A 25487-nucleotide genomic window follows, 5' to 3' on the forward strand; every position below is an offset into this window, starting at 1 on the left:
GCTTTTTTCTTTAAAGGAAGCTGATATTCTCAGGAAGCTGAACTATGCCCTGTTTACTGTATCCTGTTCTCCTCCTGTAGAATCCTAGCATTTGGATAACCTTGCATATGATAGATTTTTCTCATGTGGAAGCTATCATTTTGTCCCGGAGTGCATCATCCTCTAGTTCTAACTTTCAACTCCTGTTCAGACCCTCATCTATCGTGCATTCACGCTTAGAATCTAATTGTGAAAGACAATAGCTGTTATGGAGGTCATTCTTGGGCCCTGGGCTCTGAGGAATTGTGATCTATCCTTTTGTCCAGAATCAAGAAAATATAGCACTACAAGGCTCTCAAAAGATACAGTAAGGATTGTTCCTGGACTTAGTCAAAGTTCTTCAAAGTTTGTCCCCAGTGTAATCATTGTTTGGAGGACTTTTGTGGAGCAATTCAATCCCCCATAATTTAATAAAAGTGTAATAACCGGAACCTTTTTTGGCTAACACCCACCACACAAAGTATCAAAGAATTTACATTTATTGATTTGGGAAGAGATATTCAGCAGGCAGAATGGTTCTTGATTTGTTTCTTCTTACAGGTTAATGGTCCACCCTTGCCTTTTCTCAGCCTCAAAAATTCAACCAAGAAGACCTGATTTCTTAAAAAAAACAATATAAGTGGAAATCTAAGTCTCCAGCTGCTGCTGAACCGCCCTGAGGTGAAGGGCAGTATTAAAATTTTCCCTTTTACAATGCACTGTCAAAAACCAAAATGAATGATCTTGACAACTTTTGGCATGGCTTGGGAAATACCTAGGCAATTTGTTTTTCAATAGAAAGTTGAGCAGCAGCTTTGTATTCCAACACAGCTCTGAGGTTTGTTTGACTTCATTTTTCTGAACATTAGAACTCAGGAAATACAGGTGGCTGAAAGAAAACAGATGGATTTCATACAAAGCATGCATGGCGTATTTTTCTGTTTGTTTTATCTGTCTGGAAAGTCTGGGTACTTTTCAACCTTGTGGGTCTCTGTGTGCTTTTGTGTGGTATTTTAATTTGTTTTGGCATTCCATTTTTTTTCTGAAATAGGAACCAGAAAATCCTGGAAGCTTTTTTTCCTTTTCTTTTCCTTTTTGCGCCGCTGGATCCAAAATAGCTGATTTGGTCTCTAATTTGTTGAAATGAAATACACAGTGCTTACTGGCCTAATAACTTGCAAAAGTAGCTTCCATGATGTTGGTGGCTTAGGTTGCTGCTTTCTCTAACTGTAAATCAACTTCTGGTCCACTCAAAACAAGACTGTTTCAGAAGGAATGAGTGCAGTTCCTCTTTTACTGCTAAGTGTGTCGGTCTTCTCAGTTCTGCTTGGTAGTATATTAACTCGCACTTGATTCCATCGTTTCAAGCTGCTTGCGGGACCCCAAGTTCAAGCAAATGTGAGTTCTTGAAAATGGATATCTGTCAGAACATGCCCATTTGATCTGAAGCAGGAATACATGCTTTCTAGGCTGGGCAGAATTTGTACTACAGCGAATAACATCTGTTGGAGATGTGGTGACATTGAAGCAGTTCAGTTCCACATTTATGGATGATGTCCTGAGAGAGAGAGAGAGAGAGAGAAACAAACATTGGAAATCAATTTTGACTTGTGTGTGCAGTTGTGCATTCATACTACATCCATTGTTCTGTTTTTGTTGTTTAAAAAAAGACAGCTATCTTATCTCGGAATATTAATGTGTCTTTTAACAACTGCTACGATGGCAGTAAGTTTTATAAATGGGGAGGGAGTTCTGCCATCCATAGCATGGCTATTCAGGGTTTGTGATTGGGTGTGTATGGTAAAAATAATGGACACTCTGAGAGATAGAAAAGGAGGACAAGTAGATAAAATTTATTAAAACATCATCATCACCATCATCATCATCATTATTAATATACTGCCCTACACCCAGAGGTCTCAGGGCGGTTCACAGAATAAAATCAAAATATAAAACCACAAAATACATAATCAAAATAAAAACAACAATCCAATAACCCGCCCCCCCCAAAACCACCCACATTTTAAAAGGGCATAGGATGTCAATCAAATCAGCCAAAGGTGTGGTTAAAAAGGAACATTTTGCCTGGTGCCTAAAGGTTTATAATGAAGGCGCCAGGCGAACTTCCCTGGGGAGAACATGTTGCCACCCTCTGGACCTCTCAAGGAGGAGGCACATGAAGAAGGGCCTTGGAAGATGATCTCAGGGTCCGGGTCCTTCAGTTATTGCCATCCTGAACCTTTTAAGGCTTTATAGGTCAAAACCAGCACTTTGAATTGGGCCTGGAAACTGATCTGTAGCCAGTGCAGTTGGACCAGGATCAGTGTAAGATGCTCAAACCATCTTGCTCCAGTGAGCAACCTGGCCACTGAATTCTACACTAGCTGACGTTTCTGAACTGTCTTCAGAGGCAGCTACGTGCTCAGATGATAAAGTACAAGAAAACGGTTCATCATTTGCATTAAAAGTGTTACAAACATTCTTTAATATGTAAAAGCCTTCTGTGACCTGAATTATAAAAACAAAAGTAATCTCGTATTTCAAAACAATAAATAAGAAGAATGCTTCCCTTAAATTCTCTCCAGTTTTTCCTGCCATATTTTAATCTTCATATGAGGATCTAAGAATCAGGAGGAGGCTGTCTCTTGGCCCTGTCCCTGGAGACTTGGAATGAATGACACAGTGGTGACATCCTGCTTAAAAGACCAGGACTGGCTCGCCGGCTTTCATATTGGTGCCAAACTTGGGCTGGGGTGGCTGTCGCCATGTAATCTTGGAAACGCAGCAGCTGCTTTGAGTAAAATTGACAGAGGTCTCTGCAAGCCTGTTTGTGCCTGAAGTCTTCAGAGGAGTCGCTGCCCAGGGGCAAGGGAGGAAAGCAATAGGTGGGAATGTCTGCAGTCCTGGTCGTAGATTGTTTGCAAATATTAGCAGGTGGTGGTGAGGATCTCAGTGATACGGCAGCATCAGGACCTAGGACAGCACACTGTGAGCGCTCCAGGCAAGGTGAAAGCTAAGGAGTAGGGCTGGAGCCTGAGAGCAGGTATCTCAGTGTGTTGCTGCAGCAGCCCTGCCTGGCAGTCTACTGATGGTTTATTGTTGTTGTTGTTTAGTCGTGTCTGACTCTGCGTGACCCCCTGGACCAGAGCACGCAAGGCACTCCTGTCTTCCACTGCCTCCCACAGTTTGGTCAGACTCATGCTGGTAGCTTCGAGAACACTATCCAGAGAACTATCTGAGAACAGAAATTTTATTGGGGTGTGGGGGTCGATTTCAAAGAATAGTGTGCTTTAATGCCACAGCAAAAACAGCTAATGCTATTCTAGGCTGCATCAACAGAAATCTTGTGTCCCAATAAAGGGGATCAATAGTGCTATTTTTCTAGAAAAAGAGGTGCAGGAACTCACCTTTGAGCGCCTCCCTTGTTCTCTTATGTTGTTGTTGTTTAGTCGTTTAGTTGTGTTCGACTCTTCGTGACCCCCTGGACCAGAGCACGCCAGGCACTCCTGTCTTCCACTGCCTCCCGCAGTTTGGTCAGACTCATGCTGGTACCTTCGAGAACACTATCCAACCACCTCGTCCTCCGTCGTCCCGTTCTTCTTGTGCCCTCCATCTTTCCCAGCATCAAGGTCTTTTCCAGAGAGTCTCATTCCATGAGGTGGCCAAAGTATTGGAATCTCAGCTTCAGCATCTGTCCTTCCAGTGAGCACTCAGGGCTGATTTCCTCCCGAATGGATAGGTTTTGATCTCCTTGCAGTCCATGGGACTCTCAAGAGTCTCTTCCAGCACCATAATTCAAAAGCATCAATTCTTCGGCGATCAACCTTCTTTATGGTCCAGCTCTCACTATGCTGCTGAAAAGAGTTTTAGACCTCGCCTCCCAGGGGATTTTCTCTCAGTTAAAGGGCCATGCACTACTTTAAGAGGGGTTCACTCTAGGGAGGCTTCCGTAATGGGAAAAAGTGGGAAGACTGGAACTGAGGAAGTTGCTAGGGAGGAGTCAATAACTGAGGTTTTTGGCCAGAAAACATTATCAAGAGCAGGACATAGCACATAGTTCTACTCTTCACTTCTCTGCAAGAGAGATTGTCTTGATAGTCATTGCTGAGGATGGTTCAAGGGGGGGTCTTTTATGTTGCAGGATTCCCCCTTCTGAGAGGGCCCAAGTTTAGACCCTGAACCCATCTTGTTTTAACTTGGATGGCTTCCTAACCCCTACACCATCTCGATCTTCTTCTGTACTGTGGTTTCCGAGCATCAGGGAGGTTTTTGTGGTTGTCAGAGCTTTAGCCCAATAAATTAATGCGTGCTCAGACATGAATAGAGCATGAGAGAGAGAAGTTGTAGCGTATTGATTACGTTCCTGTAGTTCTAAGCAATGCATGTTTATTATCCTGCTGTTCTATTTGTGCTTTTAATATGGCACCATGTTTTTATTGTTTCGTGTGTTGTAAGCCTCCTTGGTACCTGGTAGAATGGTGGGGTATCAAATATGTCAACAATGCACCACTTTTAAGTGACAGGTTGCTGTGTTAACACTATCTAAATGGAGCAGGATTTCATTATTATGTTAGCCCTGGAAACGGAATAGCTTATTTGCAACATGAGTTTCTGAATGCAACAACAAATAATTCATTTGCTTTTTCTTCTCTACAGATTGCATTTTCACAGCACAGTAACTTTATGGACCTGGTACAGTTCTTTGTCACCTTTTTCAGGTAATCTTCTACTCTAAATAACTAAAATATTTTACTGTTAGTGTCAAAAGCCTTACTGAAGTCAAGATACACTATGTCCACAGCATTCCCCTGATCCACCAAGCTTGTAACTCCATAAAAAAAGAAAGAAAGAGAAAGAAATTAGATTCATCTGGCATGACTTGTTTTTGAGAAACCCATGCTGGGTTTTAGTAATCACAGCATCCTTTTCTAAGTGCTTAAAGACCGACTGTTGAGCTATCTGAATAAGGGTTTGTCTTTTGTTCCTATGCCATATTACAATCCTTTATCAGTAAGAACTGAGGTGTTTTTTTTAAAGGGATTCACTCTTGTAGGTGGGTAGTGTGAACTGGGGTAGGATCCTGGAAATTACAGGTTGGTTAGCTTAATGTCTGTAGCAGGGAAAGTGGTGGAAAGTATTGTTAAAGATAAAATAGTCTAGCATATAGAAGAACAAGCCTTGCTGAAGTACAGACAGCATGGCTTGTGCAAAGGGCAAGTCCTGTGCTATGAACCTATTAGAGTTCTTGGGGAGCGCAGGAAGCAAGGAACAGATGCATGTCTCCAGCATACGAGAGAAACTAGGGGCCAGATTCAACTAACCCAGTGTGCTAGCGGAACCTAGTGGAAGAAATCCAGCTGCTGCAATGGGGCTTTCCCCACACATTTGCCCATCTATTTTGGGGAACCCCAGAAGAGCATGTGAGAGGAGGAGACTTGAGATATGTTTTTAGGCTCTAGCCTATTCATTCACTGTGATTTGTTTCAATTATTTTTAATGCTGAATTTTAAATTGTTATAACATGCCCTGGGACCTATGGTAAAGTGTGAGTAATAAATTGAGATGATGATGATGTATCCTCCTGGAGAAATAGAATTCATGTGGCAGTAAAGTTGATTCCCAAGGTTATTGTCTGATACTTCAGTCCTTTTTATAGCTTTGCTACTGCAACAGATGGCAAACGAAAGGGATGTTGACAGGAAGCCTTGCAAATATATTCAGAGGGTGGTTGGACGCCACCTGCTTGGCTTGACCCTGCTAATGCTGATGCGGCGGCGTCACAGGTGCCTGTCCCTGCCTGGCATTGGCACATAGCGCATTCTCTGGTGGGGTGGCCATTGATGGAGGTGGCATCACCTAGTCTCAGGTGGCCTATGTAAGTTTCCTTCCCACCACAATGTTACTTCCAAGTATGTTGCACTAGGGACTTCCGGGTTGGCGCCATCGCCGAATGGCGGACTCCCTCCGAGCTCCGGAGGGAGTCTGCTTGGCAGGGGCTGGGTCCTACCGCGCCGGCGACGCGGGGACCCTTAAAAACCACGGGCACGGAGCCCGTGGACATGGGTGACTCGGCTGGCACCATTAGCGCCCTCCCGACTCGTGAAGGAGCCTTTTTAAAGGCTTCGGATCGGGTGCCGGGGAGCGGCGTGGTGCTTTGAGTCCTCTGCTTTCCCTGCCGAGCGCAGCCGCATGCCATTCGACGGAGAGCGCTGACTTCTTCCATTGGAAATTTGGACTATTAACAACAACCCGTGAGTAATTGGGAAACCGGGTTCAAAAGGAGAAAAAAAAGGAATTTTTTTTCGGATTAGGCACGAGCGGGGGCGATCTAAAAAGGAAGTCAATCCCCCCCTATTGTAAACATTCCAAAACAAGGACTGGGTAACCAAGGTCGAAAGGGAAGTATACTCTTGATAAAAATCATTAATTCCACGATGGGAAATTATAAGAACTGTGCTGGAGGAGAAGAGTGGAGGGTGAGAAGGAAAATGCAACCCCCCCCCCCCCCCGGGAACCGGGGCGATTCGCAGAGCCTGGTGAAGAGAGACGGAGACTTTGACAGCTGTCAAAGTAGCTGTCAAAGCCGGAGAATATAAAGAGGACTTTGTTATGAGGACTTTGCTGGTTAATTTTGTTACAATTTGCTGCAATATGGATATAAACTGTCGGAAAATAAGGAACAACAATTTGACTTTTGGATTAGAGGATACAAAGTTATTACAATCCCCCTAGAGGGGTTTCGGGACATTACAAGAACGGTCGTAAGTGGAAAAATACTCCGGGATTCGCACAGGACTTGTTATCTTCTGGGAAAGCTGCAAAACTGAAATAGTATTTTGTCTACAGAGGTATTTACATTAAAGGAGACAATAGAATTTTCTATTGAAGAAAGGAAGGGACTGGACGTAAGTTTTTGTTCCTGAATAACAAACCTCTGTAGAGATACCAGATTTCTGAATTAGAACGTTTTAGCAGCTGCACAGGACAAGAAACCTGAGAAAGTGAGGAATAAGAAGAACAAAGGACTGATTACGACATGGACAGAACAATGGGAGGAGTGGTAAAGATCAAGGAAATTAAAGGCCTCTGTTAGATTGGACGTTTGAAGTTAAATATTATTAAAATTAATAAATTAAAAGAAAACCGGCAAGATGGAATTGGGGAGAAATTTGGCCATGACTTGAGACCTACAGGCTGATAACATATAGACTGATGGACATGGGGAATTCAAACCGTGGAAGGGGGGGGGGGGAGATTTGGAATCCAAAGGCTGTGTAATCATCTTTTGAATCTTTTTATATCTTTTATTTTCTATTTCTTTATATAACTTACGTATGTCATTTTATTTTGATTGGACGTGTTTAAAAAAGGGAATTCGCGGAAGGAACTGGGGTGGATCTTGGGGAAAATCTTTTTTCTTTTCTTGTTAATGATGTGGGACGGTGGTAAGATTTGTACAATTCAATTTGGATAGTGGGTTAAACAAATTAAGCTTCAAATTGGGAGTGAGAGCTTGTAGAACCAAATTAATGAAAAGGGAATACAATTGGGAGGGGGAGGGGGGGAGTCCCAGAAAGTAGGTAATGAAAGTAAGGTTTCAAGTATCTTTTTTTTCTTTTTCTTTTTCTTTGTATTTCTATATTTCTGGAAACTTTAATAAATATGATATAAAAAAAAAACAAAAAACAAGTATGTTGCACTAGGTCAGTGGTTCCCAACTGGTGGTCCGCGGACCCCTCCACGTAACCCACCCAGGGGTTCCATGGCACCATTAACTTAACAAAAACTACCATAGAGACATCATTTTTTTATATATAAAAAAAAGTAGGGTTCCATGGCTTGGCTTTTGAAAAACAGGAGTTCCACAGTACTTAGCTAATTGGGAGCCACTGCCCTAGGTGAAGGGACGCAGGTGACGCTGTGGGTTAAACCACAGAGCCTGGGACTTGCCGATCAGAAGGTCGGTGGTTCGAATCCCCGCGATGGGGTGAGCTCCCGTTGCTCGGTCCCTGCTCCTGCCAGCCTAGCAGTTCGAAAGCACGTCAAAGTGCAAGTAGATAAATAGGTACCGCTCCAGCAGGAAGGTAAATGGCGTTTCCGTGCGCTGCTCTGGTTCGCCAGAAGCGGCTTAGTCATGCTGGCAACATGACCCGGAAGCTGTACGCCGGCTCCCTTGGCCAATAAAGCGAGATGAGCGCCGCAACCCCAGAGTCGGCCACGACTGGACCTAATGGTCAGGGGTCCCTTTACCTTTACCTTTGCCCTAAGTGAATCTGTGATGTGACTTGATTTAAGGACCATCTTGCTGAGAGCCTGAGGGCCCTGCTCCTGCCTCTTTCCACCAGGCCCAGGACGGGGCCTGGCAGGTTTTACAAGGACTGCTGCTGCTGCTCAGCAGAGAGGGCTTCTTCTTTTAAATTGTTTTTATATCCTTTTAAATTCTTTTGTTTAGTGTTTCAGCTGTTTTTCACTGGGCCTTGAGTGCACTTGGTGGCATGTGCCCAGGAGAAGAGGAGCGGAGGAGAGAAGAGCAGGGGGAGGCTCAGTTACAGTAGTTCTAGGTAGGGGGAGATATGGCAGGCCGGGCAAGGGGCACAAGGCACAGGCAGTTATATCAGCCAGCCCTTGGGTCTGCGACTGCTGCAGTTGAATGCCAGGCCAGCCCAGAATAAAATTTCCCTCATCCATGACCTGATTATGGGTGAGGAGGCTGACCTGGCATGTATCACGGAAACCTGGGTGGGTGAACAAGGTGGAGTTGGTCTCACCCAGCTGTGCCCACCTGGCTACTCAGTGCCAGCATCAGGCCAGACTTGAGGGTTGGGGAGGGGGAGTTGTTGTGGTCTATAGAGATTTGCTCTCTATCTCCAGGCTCACTGTCCAGTTGAGGGGGCGGGATGTGTGTGTGGTTTGGGAGCTGCACGGCCAGGGGAAAAACAATGCTGTCCAGGGTTGTAAAGACCGCGGAGAGAATAATTGGGTGCACTCTTCCCACCTTGGATCAAATCTATGCTTCCAGGTGCCCTAAGAAAGCTGCAGAGATAGTGCAGGATTGTGTGCACCCCAGAAATGATCTCTTTCAGCTTCTGCCTTCTGGAAGAAGGTACAGGGTTATAAAGACTAGGACTAGCCTCCTGAGAAACAGTTTCTATCCAAATGTGATTTTGGTTTTAAACGCAGTGTAAGGTAGTCTCTATGGGAGTATAGTGTATTTAATTATGGGGTATCAGAGTTTTTAGGGGCTAACCAGGCTGGGATAGTTGGGATAGCAGGCTTGTGGGTTTTTGAATGTCTGATGTAGATTTTTTCAATTGCGTTGTTCTGTATGGGACAATGACTATAAAGATTATTGTATCGTATCATATCTAGAGTGTGTGATCTTTTTTTTTTAAAAAAAATATTTATTAGAGTTTAAAATACAAATAGATATAGTAAACAATGTAGCATATGTCTTAACATAATTTCACATCTTCTTTGGACTCCCTCACATCTCCCGCTCCCACTTTCATCGTTATAACTTTTTGCCAGCAATTTATCATCTTGTTTACATTCTTATGTCCCATCTATTTATTTATAATCTTGTAGTTCTCAAAAAAGTTTATATTTTCTCATTCTCACTTTTCATCTTAAATCATCTAATTTAGTGGTGGTCAATTGTTTATGATCTAGCATCCTGCTTAACATTCACTCAAATTACAATATTTTTGTAAATAAATCTTGAATTTCTTCCAGTCCTCTTCCATCCTCTCCTCTCCCAGGTCACGGATTCTGCCGGTCATCTCAGCTAGTTCCATATAGTCTATCAGTTGCATCTGCCATTCTTCCAGTGTGGGTAGATCTTGAGCTTTCCAGTGCTTTGCAAGAAGTATCCTTGCTGCTGTTGTTGCGCATATCTAGAGTGTGTGATCTTGGCAATTGGGACAGATTAGGGGTTCCACTGGTTTACTGCCCACCTTGCTGCCCAGCAGTCTCCCTGCCTGAGCCGCCAGAGCTGGTTTCGGAGGTGGTGCTGAAGACTCCCAGACTGCTGGTTCTGGAAGACTTCAACACCCATGCCGAGGCAGCTGGCCCTGGGGCTGCTCAGGACTTCATGGCTGCCATGACATCCATGTGACTGTCCCAACATGTCACCAGCCCAACGCACATGGCGGGCCACACTCTGGACCTTATTTTCTCGACTGGGCAGGAATAGGGTGATTTGAAGGTGGGGGACATTGGCATCAGTCCCTTGCCGTGGTCAGATCATTCCTGTTGAGATTTAGGCTGTCAGACCTTTTCCTTTCCGCAGAGGCGGGGGACCTATTAGGAAGGTCCACCCTCGGAGTCTGATGGATCCAGTGGGATTCCAAATGGCTCTGGGGGGTTTTCTGACTGATATGGCTGGCGCCCCTGTTGAAACCCTAGCTGACCTCTGGAACACCCAAATGACTCGGGCTATTGACATGATCGCCCCTAAGCGGCCAGGTTGCTCACTGGAGAAAGACAGTTTGAGTGTATTACACTGATCCTGGCCCAACTGCACTGGCTGCCAATTAGTTTCTGGGCCCAATTCAAAGTGCTGGTTTTGACCTATAAAGCCTTAAATGGCTCAGGATCGCAATACCTCAAGGACCACCTCGTTCCATATGAACCTACCCGGACCCTGAGATCATCTTCTGAGGCCCTCCTTTGTGTGCCTCCTCCTCGAGAAGGCCGGAGGGTGGCAACACGAGAACAGGGCCTTCTCTGCAGTGGCTCCCCATCTTTGGAATGCTCTCCCCAGGCAGGAAGTTCGCCTGGCACCTTCATTATCCACCTTAGGCGCAAGGCAAAAATGTTCCTTTTTAACCAGGCCTTTGGTTGACCTGATCAACATCCCATACCCTTTTAAAATGTGGCTCTTTGGGGGGGGGTATTATTGGGCTATTGCTGTTATTTTTATTATATATATTGTGGTTTTTATGTAGGCCTTTTCTGTGAACCACCCTGAGACCTCCGGGAATAGGGCAGTATATAAATTCAATAAATAGACACAAGATTTACCCACTCTGGAAGAATGGCAGATGAAGGTGATTGACTATATGGAATTGGCAGAAATGACTGGCAGAATCCGAGACCAGGGAGAAGAGTCGGTGAAAGAGGACTGGAAGAAATTTAAAGACTATTTACAGAAATATTGTAAAATTAATGAATTTTAGAAGGATGTTGGATAGAAACTAAGTGGTTTCCAGCTGTAATGCTTTAAGAGATATGAAAAAAAAGGTTCACAAATGGGTAAAAGTTTAATGGTAAGGATTTGCTGAACTAACAAATTGAACTGGAAGACAAAAAAGGAAGGTACGAGGAGGTCCGGGGAAATAAGTGTAAGGAGGATATGTTAGGGAAAATTAATGTGTTTTTAATTGTTTTTATTTTGTATGTTCCTTTTTATTTTTCATGTATTCTTTTTTCTGTATTTTGTATTTTCTTGTATTTTTACTTTTTGTTTTTGTGTAATTCTTGTATTCTTTGAAATTTTAATAAATATCATTTAAAAAAAAATATAAATTCAATAAATAATAATAATAAAAGTCACCTTCCTATTTCTGTCATTTGCAGAAGTAATAGGATACAATTTGGCAGCATTGTGGTGTCCACCGAACCTTTATTTCTTGCCACTCTTTTAAAGTGAAGGGCAAGGATTTCCTCCTCTCAGTTGCCCTGGATTGCAGACCAATCGCTTCTTCCCATACAAGCCATTGAGAACTAAGACAGGATCTTATTTGCATTTGCCTTGCCTGATGTTCTGCATAGCCCCATGCCGGTTCCAGTTGCTGATTGCCCAAACGTGGTGGAACTTCTGAGTGCCATTTATGTGTCAGAAATGTCACCTTTAAATATGACCCTGATCATCTGGGGTTCAGAGCTCTGACTCTGAAGTGAACTCTGCAGTTCTGATGCTTTTGGAAGTGCTGGCGACTGACCTCCTGCAATAAAAAATGAGCCCCACTGTGTGAGCTTTTCAGCACTTGCGGGGATCTGCTGCCTCCTTGTGACAAAGATGTAAAGGGTTCTTTTTGGAAGCGTTGAAGAAGAAAGCTGCTCAGTATATTCCACTGATATCTTCCCAAATGGATTTTTTTAAAAAAGGGAAAGAAGATAGTTGTAGCAAAAGAGTTAGAGGAGGGTGACACTTCAGCGAAGTCTTTTGACAGGCTCTTGTTAAACTCAGCAGGGTTTGGCTGAAGTGTTAAGGGGCTGCTGAATTTTTCACACAGACGGGACAGCCTCAGCCATTGGACAAATATCTGATGTGGGTTATGGTCTGTCTAGCGAGGAGTGTGAGCTCCTGTAAGCCTCCAAGAGCATCTGGTTTGGCTGCACAAGTCCTTTCTGCTCCCAACTTCTGCCTCTGAATTTAGAAATGGTGAAAAGGGATTGGGACTGAGGACATAGAATCATAGAGTTGGAATAGACCACAAGGGCCATTGAGTCCAACCCCCTGCCAAGCAGGAAACACCATCAGACATGAGCAGAGACACCATGGGGTTTTGTTTTAGAGAGAGAAACAAAGTTGGTTCTTTGTTCAGGAGGCTTTGATGGGCCGGGATGTTGCATAGCAGAATTCCATTCTCTTGTTTTGGTCTACATTTTATTTTTTGATATTTTCTTTTTGATCGGACAAGAATTCACCTTGCAAAAGAACTTACTTTTGGACAAATATGCCCCAAACATCAAGACTAGGCGGGGAGGAGTATTAAATAACTTGCATACAACCGCTGCAGGTCTCTCTTTGTATTTTCTGTCTGCTGAATAGATTGTGTCTGTGAAATAGGAAGATTTTAAATGATACTTTATTAATGGACTTGGCATTTGCTTTGGTAAATCATCAGATAATATTTGGGCAAGTAATTTTCTGCCTTTGTTCCAGGTTGTAAACTGGAGCAAGTAGCAGCCACCTATCTAACTGTAGGGCATGCTGCTTTGAAGGTTATTGAGATAATGGGGAAAGAATGTTTGCTGGCTCTGGGTTGGCAAGTTGCTATAATTAATTGGATCAAAAACAATTACAGAAAGATCTGGATAAAAGTAATGACATATGAAAGCTATTAGATCACCCTTTTCCTTTGTCATAACAGATGTAGAAAAATAATTGAGTACTCTTACAAAACGATTGTGAAACTGGAGAGCCCCATGGGTGGAGTGTTAGATTTGGCTTGGGTTCAAATCCCAACTCAGTTATGGAATCATTAGCTGGCTTTCGGTACATCATTCAGCCTCACTTTCCCATCTGAAAAATGGGATAACGGTGACCTCCCTTGCTTGTTTTTATGAGGATTAATGATAACATTTGGCTAGAATCTACTCTGTGCCTTAGGGAGAGAGTAGGCCTATAAATCTCAGCCAGTGAATAAATCAATATGAACAGGGTTCATTTTCTAGTTCACTTGGTCTTATAAATAAGACGTTACCTGCGATTAGAAAGGAAACAGAACAAACATTCCTTATTTAAAATCCCTTTTGCATGTTTTCACACATTGCCGTTCCGTTTCCCTTGCTGGGTCACAGTGAGATTTGCATTAGCAGGGCCTTCTGTCATCACCGTTGAGTGATAACTTGATTGAATTATGTTGACGTTCTCAAGTGTGAAGGCAGGTGATATGGTCTCATTCTGGCTTTGTCATTCACCCTTCGCAGCGGCACATCTTGCTCCCCCCCCGCCCGCCCAAATGCCTGCTGCGCACCACCTTACAAGACAGAGACATGAATCTTAATGTTGCCAAGCACTTTATGTGCCATTAGTATCTGTTGACAGAAGTTCATGAGAGTGCAATGCTATTTTTGTTGGTCTAGCTGTCGAATTCTCCTGCATCTCAAATCGAAAGGAAATAAGTGTTGTTGTTGTTTTTCCTGTTTCCTCCATTTCAGCTGTTTCTTGTCTCTGCTCCTTGTGGCCGCCGTGGTTTGGAAGATTAAGCAGAGCTGCTGGGCGTCGCGGCGGAGAGAGGTGGGTCAAAATGACAGAATCACTGCCTTCTTGCTACGACCTGTGAGCTTTTGTGTCTGCTTCTTGCATGCGTTCTCCTGAGAGTTGCCAAGCACACAATTGAACCAGAAGCCTTGCTTACTGACCGAGGGCTCTTGTAATTCCATTGTGCTGGAGAAGGCAGTAGAGAGGCATCTGTCTCCTTTTGAGTTAGCTTGATGGGAGGCAGAAATGGCGTGAGATGCACATTGCTTTTGCAAAAGCCCTGCTGCAAATGTAAAAAAAAAAAGAGAGAGGGTCTGGCCCTTCTCCTCTTCCTCCTAGTTCCCTGGCAAAATGTGGGGTGTGTGTGGAAGAGACCAGATATTGTTTCATCTTGTTTCATCCTGCACTGCAGGGGGTTGGACTAGATGACCCCTGGATTCCCTTCCAATTCTATGATTCTGTGTGCAGGATTTTTGGGCAGCCAGGAAGCAGCATGGTTCCCCTCTCTGCTTCCCCAAGCCAGCATTAATGCACCACACTCTGTGGCAAGCTGCCCTTTCGCCTCACCTGGAAGCTCCATTTGGTGCAGAATGCAATGGCTAGACTACTGATGGGAGCAGAGGTCCAGCAACTTGCTAAAACATCTGCGCTGGCTGCTCATGTGCTAATGGGCCTGGCTGAAGGTTATTGCACTGATATACATAGCCCTGAACAACTTGGACCCAGTATACTTTTACGGACCACCTGAACCCTTACCTGAGACCTTATAATCCCATATTAATCCCTGAAATCATTTGGAGGAGAACAGATGTTCCACATGTTACAGAACCCTCATTGGCCTCAACTGGAGGTTAGGTCCTGCTGTGAAATACATGTCCAATAGATATTTAGTAGCCACCCTCGCTTTTGACTTTCAAATGTCTCCTGAACACTTTTTCTTCTTCTCAATGTGACAGCCCGTCTCTTCTGTTGTTATTTGCTTTGTTCTTGATGGTGCTTTGCGCCTTGTCATTCTTCACCACCCCGATCTTTTATGATGTGCTAATATTTAGAAATACTGAAAATACAGATCCTTGCCTCCCCTGAGGTCCCTCAGAAAGTAAGACGGAGCCCTGCCCCTCCCAGGGCTCTGTGCATGCCAGAAGACTTCAGGGTAAGTTTATTCAGCAGACCCACTGAAATTGATGAACATGTCTTAGTTAGGCCCAGTTATTTCAGTGGGTCTGCTGTAAGTAAAAATTAGCTGAATGCCACCAAGAGATTCAAATAAGAGGCAAGAGGAGTAGTGGTTTCTCATAAAGAATGTTAATAATGGTATTTCAGCAGTGAGGCAAGCAATACAATTGTTATAGGCCCAAGAGATGTCATTTTGTTTTCCGTAAGTAGTTTGAAAAGGCCCACGCATACACCTTATTGAGCAAACTATTCTTTCCTGAGCTTGACTACCTTTCCCTATCTAGTCCATCTAACATATATTGACATGAGCAGTGACATTTACTCTGGAGCTTGAGTGTTTAAAATGCGCAAGTCCTTCTTGCACGGACATATATTTCCTCCTAGCAGTTGTACATTTGTGTGCTTATGTCATCTGCTCTGTCCTGCTCAAAAGGCTTGCATGCAACCATGCCCATCCTTAATCAGGAACCTAACTTTGAAAAGTCAGAGACCTCAACAGGTTTGTGCCCATTCTTTGGGTATTTTTAAGTATAGTATGGAGGACTTAATTGTGAAATAAATTGGCTGAATTTGACAGTGTCAACCTATACCTTACATGTTCCTATTCAAAACACTTTGGCCAAACGGTGGGAAGGAAGGTTGCAAACATTTTTAGATTACCCGTTATCGTGAATGGGCAACACAGAGGTATATATAGAGAGAGAGAGAGAGAGAGAGAGAGAGAGAGACGATAAACAGACATACAAAGCAGAATTTAAAGTTGAGACGGGCCCTTACTATACCACATCCAGAGGCAGAATACCCCTGAATAGTTGCACTTGCTAGGGGGCCAACAGAGGACAAGTGCTATAGCATTCAAGGCCTGTTTGTGGGTTTCTCAGAGGCATCCTATGGACCACTGTGGGAAATGGGAGGATGGGCCAGATAGGTTTTTGGTCTGATTCAGCAGGGCACCAGCAGCAGGAGACAGACTTTGGGGATAAATGGCCATTGTTTTTCTCTTTCCCATCTTGACAAGAGTATAAAAAGCAAAGTGAAGGCTTCCTGGAGTTTTTCCTAAATAAAATGTTAATCAGGGTTTATGTTGGATGTAGTCTGAGAAATACCACATTCTGCCTGGAGCCAAGTGAGGCATTTAATGATGGCTTAAATGGAAAATGTCACTGGTGTGAAGTTATCCTCTGGGCATACTTTTTTTTTTGAAAGTTGCAGAGAGGATCAGCTGGTATCTTATCTTTCTCACAGTTAGGTTTCTCATACTTGGTTTGCACGCTTTAATTTCAAGTGATAGACAACTTGTCTGATTTCTAACAAACTGTCCTAAAACTTTATACTGAAGGGATCCTCATAACTTAATAGTGTTGAAGAGTTGCTGTCCAGTGGCAACTTCTTTCTGACCCGAGTTGTGTATCAGGTCACCTGCTGTCCCTGCTCAACCCCAAAATGATGACTGAGGTCATAACCGCTTCTATGGCTGAATTCAGTTAATTCCTTTCCCATCTCCCTGCCTATTGAGATCAAGCAGACTTCACTGTACTCTTTTTGGTGCCTGGCAAAAACATTCCTATTTAGATAAGCCTACCCAGATGCTTAGAAAGTATTTTATATTTTGTAGGTTTTAAAGCATGTTTGTGAATTTTTCTCAGTTTTATTATTTTATCTTTTTTCAATCCGCTTTGAGGTTTGTTTTTTGCAATCAAGCGGAGTAGAAATTTTGTGTAGTAAATAACAAGTAAATCTAAGAAGCCCCCTATATTGTTGCTGGTATGCTAGGAGAGGGATACATATATGGAAGATAGGTCAGTGACCCATTTGGGGTCCCTATGACCTAGAAGGGAAAGTAGAAGTTCACTTTTGCTGGTTTTGGAAGCAACAGAGATTGCCCAGGACTCTGGAGTATTGAAGGACTGTGTGATAGGAATGTTGAGTAAGGTTGTTGAGGCTCGTGCTATTTCTAACAGCTTGAAGAATACTGCAGAAAAATATAGAATGTTATGCTTTTTTGTGGGGGGGGGATATTGTTAAAACATTATTTATAGTTGCAATAACTTCTTGTACCTGGCCAGTAGAACATGATGCAAAACACTGAAAGCAGAAGATTTTGCTCACTCTCAGGTGAGCTGGGACAACTCCATCTGCAGATCATGGGGCTCTTAATCTGAAGGTTGTGGGTTCGAGCCCCACACTGGGCAAAAGATTCCTGTATTGCAGGGGGTTGGACTAGATGACACTTGTGGTCCCTGCCAACTCTGTGGCGACCAGTGTTATGACCATGTCATCCTGCTTTCCTTCTCTGATGCAGAGGACTCTAGCTGTGGTCCTAGCAGGGCCACAGTCTCCCATGTTCTTCAGGAATCCGCAAGTGCTTAAGCAGCCGGGGTCCCTTTAAAGTCTATCCTTTCTCAACCTGTGGGTCCCCAGATGTTGTTGAACTACAACTCCCCATCACCCCTAGCTAGCAAGGCCAGAGCTCAGGGATGATGGGAGTTGTAGTCCTACAACACCTGGGGACCCACAGGTTGAGAACAGCTGCAAAAAGCTTCTCACACTCTTGACACGGAAGGTGGAGCTAGCAACTGAGAAAGAACTGCAGCTCCTATTTAAGGCTCACTCAGAAGATGACTCAGATTGTGAAGCTGAGGCGCCAATACTTTGGCCACCTCATGAGAAGAGAAGACTCCCTGGAAAAGAGCCTGATGTTGGGAAAGATGGAGGGCACAAGAAGAAGGGGACGACAAAGGATGAGATGGTTGGACAGTGTTCTCAAAGCTACGAACATGAGTTTGACCAAACTGCGGGAGGCAGTGGAAGACAGGAGTGCCTGGTGTGCTTTGGTCCATGGGGTCACAAAGAGTCGGACACGACTAAATGACTAAACAACAGCAGAAGATGACTGCTGCTGAAGCAACATCTAAGCTCTGCTCTTAATGGAGTCTCCAGCCTGAGTCCTGCAGGGAGCTCTCCAAGGTGCCATTAAAATCCATTCCCCATTTCCATACTACTCAGGCCATTGCTCAAAAGAGAACAACCAAGAGCATCTGCCCAATGAGTGTAAAGCACATTTGTTTCGATGTTTCCTCCACAAATTAAAAACCAAGCCAATCCTGAAACCTAATATATCCAATGTAACTCTCTACTTAACCTAGCCCGGATACGGTGGTGATGAGGAGCATTTATTCATAACTGAGTGAGAGTAGGATATTGTAAAGCATTTGGCAGGGGTTTAGACCTATCAGTATATTATCTGAAGTAACATTTGGGCAACTTGGCAAGGCGGCATTAGAGTCTGCATGACACTGATCTACTAAAGGGAAGTGAGTGGTTCGTAAATTCGTACCCTTTTCTCTCTCTCCACTGAGCACCGTAACGAAATGGCTTTCAGGCGCTGTATTTTGCTGGTGGAGGAAATGGAAACAAGAAAGAATGCTTGTTCGAGGCTCGGAATGATACTGAAAGACAGATAAAATTGCTCCTTTTATTACATGACTTTTGGAAAGTGATAGGAAACATGAAGGCGGTGGTGGAGAATAATGCTTGAAATAAAACCGCAATGGCATCATAAAGAGTACATCTGTCTACAACCAAGTCTTAATATGTATTTTTTGCTCCCTTTCAGCCTCCTTTCCCTTTTTTTACATGCCTTTGGGATTCCTGTAGTCAAGCTGTGAGCCACAATCCAAGGCTTAAACCTCGGATTGTGAATCAGCTTGGGCAGGGTACGATGGAGGGCGTTTATCCAAGTCTCAATAGATAGTCTGAAAAGAGAGTGATTTGCTTTCATTCATTTTAAATATTTATCTGCCACCTTCCAATTAATAATCTAAAATGGTTTATGAGTAAAAATTGACACAACTGAAACATATACTGAAATATATCTATATATCTCTGAGATTTGGCACTTTCCCTTTTTTCTGGGTTATGTTTGAGAGAAAAGGCTAAATATAGTGTTTGTTTTAATTATGGCACTAATGTCCATTATTGCTTGGTTTCAGATGCAACATTTAGGAACTTACAATGCTAACATTCAATACCAGCAGGTGTCATGGTCCATGATTTCTGTCTTGGTTCAGACTTTAATCCAAGTCAGAAAGAAACTTTGGTAGCAAGGAAGGTTAAGAACCATTATTAGCCCTGCTGTCTTACTTTCCCCTTCAAAATGAAGCTTCCTCTTTGGTGGCCCCAGGTTATGTAGTGAGATGTGTCTTTATACCATCCATTGCGTGCTTTTTGACAGCTGGCCAAGACGCACCATTTTACTGAACCCTTTGCTTGAGTGGCTGTCTTTCCCTTTCCTGCATTTCTGTTCTGTGCTGCTGTTTTGGTTGTTTGCTGTTGGTTCTCTGGTTTTATCTTACGATTTTAATGTAAGTTGCACTGGTTCCAATTGTGACATTTTTGTAACCCTTCCCCAGGACCATTTGCTGAAGTCAAATAGTCAATATGCTAAATATGGGGAACTTGAGGCAACTACTGAAAAGAGGATCCCTGCACCTGGTTGTTCTCCTTGTAGCCTGTAATGTCAACACTCACAGTCCCTCTGCCCCCATGAGCAGCAGCTTCTCATGCTTGTGCAGTGGAGAAACCCGCACGGTGATGTCATCATGCCACATTGTGAAGTCAGTGTGGTGGTTCAGGTTTTGGACTGTGACTTGGGAGACCAGGGTTCAAATATAATAATACAGTGGACGCTCGGGTTGCGAACGTGATCCATGCTGGATGCATGTTCACAACCCGCAGCAGTGCGTCTGCTTATGCACGGGTTGCGACTCGGCACTTCTGTGCATGTGCAAAGCGTGATTTAGCACTTCTGCGCATGCACAACCGACGAAACCCGGACGTAACCTGTTCCGGTACTTCCGGGTTTTGGCAGGTCTGTAACCTGAAAAAGGGACGCGGGTGGCGCTGTGGGTTAAACCACAGAGCCTAGGACTTGCCGATCAGAAGGTTGGTGGTTTGAATTCCCGTGACGGGGTGAGCTTCCGTTGCTCAGTCCCTGCTCCTGCCAACCTAGCAGTTCAAAAGCACATCAAAGTGCAAGTAGATAAATAGATACCGCTCCGGTGGGAAGGTAAATGGCGTTTCCATGCGCTGCTCTGGTTCGCCAGAAGCGGCTTAGTCATGCTGGCCACATGACCCGGAAGCTGTACGCCGGCTCCCTCGGCCAATAAAGCGAGATGAGCGCCGCAACCCCAGAGTCGGTCACAACTGGACCGGGTTCCCTTTACCTTTTAACCTGAAAAAATGCAACCTGAAGCGTCTGTAACCCGAGGTATGACTGTAACAACAACAACAACTTATTATTTATACCCCGGCCACCTGGCTGGGTTTCCCCAGCCAACCTGGGCGGCTCCCAACAGAATATTAAAAACACAATACAGCATTCAACATTAAAAACTTCCCTAAGCAGGGCCACCTTCAGTTGTCTTTTAAAAGTAAAATAGTTGCTTATTGCCTTAACATCTGATGGGAGGGTGTTCCACAGGACGGGCACCACTACCGAGAAGGCCCTCTGCCTGGTTCCCTGTAACCTCACTTCTCGCAGCGATGGAACCACCAGAAGGCCCTCGGCGCTGCACCTCAGTGTCCGGGCTGAACGATGGGGGTGGAGACACTCCTTCAGGTATACAAGACTGAGGCCGTTTAGGGCTTTAAAGGTCAGCACCAACACTCTGAGTTGTGCTTACTGGGTTGTGCATACTGGGAGCCAATGAAGGTCCCCGCTTACCCGTGAAGCTCATCTGGGATGACCTCTCTCAGTCTAGTCTACCTTACAGGGTTCTTGCGAGGATAAAATTGGGAGGAGGAGAGCTATGTACAACCACCTGGAGCTCCTTGGAGGGAAAGTGGAACAGTAGGTCCGCAGCTTAGATGGGAGTTACATTCTGGGCATCGTTCCTGAAAGCCGAGCTTGTGCATAGTCAAAACCCAATTGGGTTCAGTGGCGAGTGGGCTTGCCCAAGTCATTTTTCTTGGACCCTGCCCCCTTTTTAATGTTTTTTGCCCTGCACGTAAAGCTGATTGCGCACAAGTTAAATGCACTTAAGCTGCGGGCTTACTGTATATAAGTAATTAATTAGAAAATAAATATCAGTCAACCTGACAGAGAGCCAGCAAAAACATTGACGTCTGTTCTTTAAGTCTTTGGGGCAGGGAGTGAGTAGTGGCGTGCATGAGGAAGGCAGAGAGCTATGGAGCAGGATGGAAGCAAACCTTTGGTCGAGAAACTCTGGCTCATGGTTTAATCAGGCTTCAATGTTCTTCTTAAGGGCAAAAATGTCTCTGTCGACTCGGATGCTGAGATGTTGGAAGCAGAAATGCTGACGAGCTGAGACAAGAGTGCTGCAGTCTGACGAAGATACGAGTTTGGTTATTCCATGTGGCTAGCAGCCCTGAGCAGCCTTCGTGAATCTCTCTGGACTCTGATAAGGCTCAAGAATGTGCCATTAATCACCTAAAACTAGTGGAGAATTGTTTCTGCAGGTGCCTCTCCGCTGGCCTGGCCTTTACCAAAGCAATACTGAATTAACAGTGAGAAAAGAAGGCAGAAAAGTTGGGGTGCCAACGGGTGGGGATGGAAAAAGACTGCAGCTCCATGCTGGAGATCACTTTTTCTTCTCGCTTAATTTCATTGCTTAGCTCCCGTTTTGCTATCATATATTTTTGCTTGTTCTAGGCCTCTTGTGGCCCAGTTTGCCCTTTGCTTTTCTCTTTGCGAGAAGAAGGGGTTTCATGCTTTGAGCTTGTCCCTCCCTCCACTTTTGAAGTGTTTTGTGGCAATTTTTTCTGTGAATCTGCCTTTTGGGGCACAGGCTTTGGTTCATGAACAATTCTGAACAGATTTGGCTTCTGTAGTTTTATACATAAATAATTCTTGTTTTATTTTTGTTTACTCCCCGGTGAGGTTAGAAGCACACTATTTTATTTTTTGATCTTTTTCTCTTCCATGTATTGGGTCCTGGATTAATCTCTCCACCCCTCCTGGAATCCGCAGAAACTTGTTCCTTTGAGCCCCTACCTGGAAAGACAGATTTAGCATCTCCTCTTCTTCTGCTTAACTTTTAGGATTAATTTGCTATATAAGCAAAGCTTTTAACTGCTATTGACTAGTGGGTGATCTGGAAGGTAAATCAAAGCAGAGATTAAGTAAATAAAAATTACTTCTAAGTTTTGCTTGCCGTAATTGTTGACTGCGATTGAACAGAAATATTGGAAGTATCAGATAAAATGACAAAGTAAAGTTTTAAGAGTGAAATCTTTAGATTGAATAGCATTAAGCCGCAAGGCAGAATATTCTGTTTTGTTACCCATGTAATCATTACATTCTATTTTTACCTGCATACACTGTTCCTTACAGTTGTGTATAATAAGCCTTTTTCCACTTTGATATTCTTTGTGTATTATCCTTGCATTTTTCATCATGCAAAATGGTTTTCTGCTTGGGTATTTTAAATAAATTTTCTATATTGATTTCAGCCTCTGATCGCAACTCTCTTTCCCATGAGGTCCTCAGTTTCAATATCTAGTTCTGTCTTTGGCTTTTGAAGGGAAAATGAGTCTTGCTTTTAACAAAACTGAGCTTCAGTTTTGGTAATTTGGGTTCCTGGGCCAGGACTGTTGAGGTCCCCTAGCCCACCAGTCAAAGATGACATGGTGGCTGATGAGATTGATTCAGGGGTCACATCCAGACCAAGAAGCGCTTGCTTGGCCATCCTTGCCCAGAAGAACCACAAGCTTGGGCTTTTGACTTGCCCTATCAAGGAACAGTTTGTTCCTGGAAAAAATGGTCAGTAATGGGTGCATTGGAATTCATTCTCTTGGAGAGTTATAATAGCCTTTTTGTAATTACATTGAACATTTCCCAGCTTTTCAGCTGATGGGTGCCCCTTGTTATCGTATTCTTCCCTGCTTTTAATTTGCATTTACAGCAGACCTCGCTTACGTTTTTTAAAGCCTCAAACCTTCAGCTTATTCTGCATACTAAAGGTCATCCATTGTGTCTTCCTTGTTTGGGGGCCTGGTTCTGATAAAATATGTATTTAATCCATGGCTGATGAAGATACATTTGTCTTGTCTTTTCACATGACATCAATTCCCAGTAGCTTTGTCCTGTGTTTGTAATAATTTGAAGTGTGAAAATGCCTGTTGAACAGCATTTGAGTTCTATTTCTCCCCCCCTTAAACACACACACACAAACACACACACACACACACACACACACACAGAGAGAGAGAGAGAGAGAGAGAGGCTTGCAAAGTTGGTTACAAACCTAATTAGCTAACATTAATGCAATCGCTGCCCCAGGGAACTGGAAACTTAATTTTCGGCTATGATGAAAATACTGCCAGATAATTATTTATTCGTTGTCTTACATGGTGGCTTGCAATTGTGGCTAAGTGTTACTGCCCAATTTATTTTCAAAAGAACATGCCTCTCCTCTCTCGTGATAGTTTAAGCATTTATGTTGCCTCGGTGAATAACTGTTCTGCTCCCTAGTGTTTATCTCCCAGGCAGTCTTGACGGGGCTTCATGAAACCCAGCAGGTCTGGTCCATGAACTAAGGGGGTACATGTCCATGTTTTCTGATGAAACAGAGTTTTTCAGGGTCGTAGAAGCAAAAAAGGATTTTGGCGAGCTTCAAAGGCACATCTCCCAAATTGGGAGAATGGGCAATGCACTGGCAAATGCAGTTCAGTGTAAGCTAGCGCAAAGTGTTGAACATTGAGGCAGGATACACCCCCCCAAAAAAAAGAACCCCTCCTATGGATACTAATGCAAACTGACATGGCAGTAACTGACCAGTAAAGAGACCTTGGGTTCGTGGTGATTACAGCAATGGAAATGTTTTCCCACCTATGTTAAACCATAGCTTATTTTATGTGACTGGGCTGCATGCTGCTCAGAAGTGGCTGCTTCACATCTCCTGTTGAAAACCCCTTGCCACGAACGGGGCAAAACAACACAGAGAATGGATTTGTGTTAGGTAACCAGTGCCTGTGGTTGGTTTCCCCCAAAGGACCCATGATGAAGAGGCAGAGGCTTGATCTTGGCTTCCGGATCATGGCTTGTAAGGTAAAGGGACCCCTGACCATTAGGTCCAGTTGTGGCTGACTCTGGGGTTGCGGCGCTCATCTCACTTTATTGGCCGAAGGAGCTGGCGTACAGCTTCCAGGTCATGTGACCAGCATGACTAAGCCACTTCTGGCGAACCAGAGCAGCGCTCGGAAACGCCGTTTACCTTCCCACCGGAGTGGTACCTATTTATCTACTTGCACTCTGACGTGCTTTTGAACTGCTAGGTTGGCAGGAGCAGGGACCGAGCGACGGGAGCTCACCCCGTCGCGGGGATTCGAACCGCCGACCTTCTGATTGGCAAGTCCTAGGTTTGTGGTTTAACCCACAGCACCACCTATCATGGCTTGTAGTCAGATAGTAATTCTGCAGGCCATGCAGAGCTGAGTCTAAGCAATATGGAAGGCTGATGCGCCTTTTCTTCTAGTGGTCTTAGTGATGCAGGTGGTAGTTGGACGGATGAGGGCTCCCGCCTGGTCTTGTTTGTTCAGGCAACAACTGATTTGTGCGGGGGTTATGTTCCTGACTCCTGCATGCATTGGTTCAGTGTGCATAACCTCGCATGGACCCATTTCGCCCTTTCCCCAGCCCGTTCCTTCCCCCTTTCCACCCCCGATTAGTTTTTTTTGGGGGGGAGGGTGTCAGTTACCACTGATAATGTATTTTATAATAGCTCTCCTTAAGGCTTCAACAGAGACAGAAGTTGGTTCAATCCAGACATCACAACGAACCATAGCTTTCACTAATCATAGTTTAGAACTGTAGTCCAACCATAGTTTAAGCCATGGTTTGTATGACTATACAGGCAAATCATGATTTATTGCACCATGTGTGGTTTTAATACAACATCAGCTAAGCACTTTTTTCTCCAGAGATGCAGGAGTGGCCATAATTATGGTTTGTCAGTTTAGACATCACTTCAATCCATGGTTTGCAAAACCAATTCATGTGTGGCTTCTGATTCTAGTTTGTTGGCTGGTCACGAGCCACGGCTTATGATTTCAGACTTCAAAACAAACCAAAGTTAAATTTCTCTAACTAAGGTTTGGTGCGATGTCTGAAGAAAGCCAATTGTCTATGTTCTTTATTCCAGTTCCCGTGCCCTTAAGCCCCAGATTTCATTACTCTCGTTCTCTTAGCTATAAAGAATACTAGTGAAGGTTTAAAATAAAAATTCAAAAATGTCTGCTCCCTCTTCCAACATTTCAATGGTTTTGATATCACCACCATCCTGTCTGTCTTAGATTACTGTTGCTTGTTACTGTCATACCTCATCAAAGGTTTCTATTGTCA

At 44.0% G+C, this 25487-nt stretch overlaps 1 protein-coding gene and 1 long non-coding RNA gene across 2 annotated transcripts in view; one reads left to right on the plus strand and one right to left on the minus strand.

Moving 5' to 3' along the window:
• Positions 1-25487, plus strand: part of ATRN (attractin) — a 158927-nt gene that overhangs the window by 108495 nt on the left and 24945 nt on the right. Inside the window, 2 exon segments of the mRNA XM_081020655.1 lie at positions 4675-4736; positions 13906-13984. Of these exon segments, the coding sequence (XP_080876781.1) occupies positions 4675-4736; positions 13906-13984 (141 nt within the window).
• On the minus strand, positions 503-19878 carry LOC308485490. Its single transcript, XR_013990564.1, has 2 exons — positions 18462-19878; positions 503-1576 (listed from the first exon to the last, which is right to left on the minus strand). It is a non-coding gene; the product is annotated as an uncharacterized lncRNA (long non-coding RNA).

Source organism: Podarcis pityusensis, assembly GCF_964106645.2.
Source record: "Podarcis pityusensis genome assembly, chromosome: 9".
NCBI classification, from domain to species: domain Eukaryota; kingdom Metazoa; phylum Chordata; class Lepidosauria; order Squamata; family Lacertidae; genus Podarcis; species Podarcis pityusensis.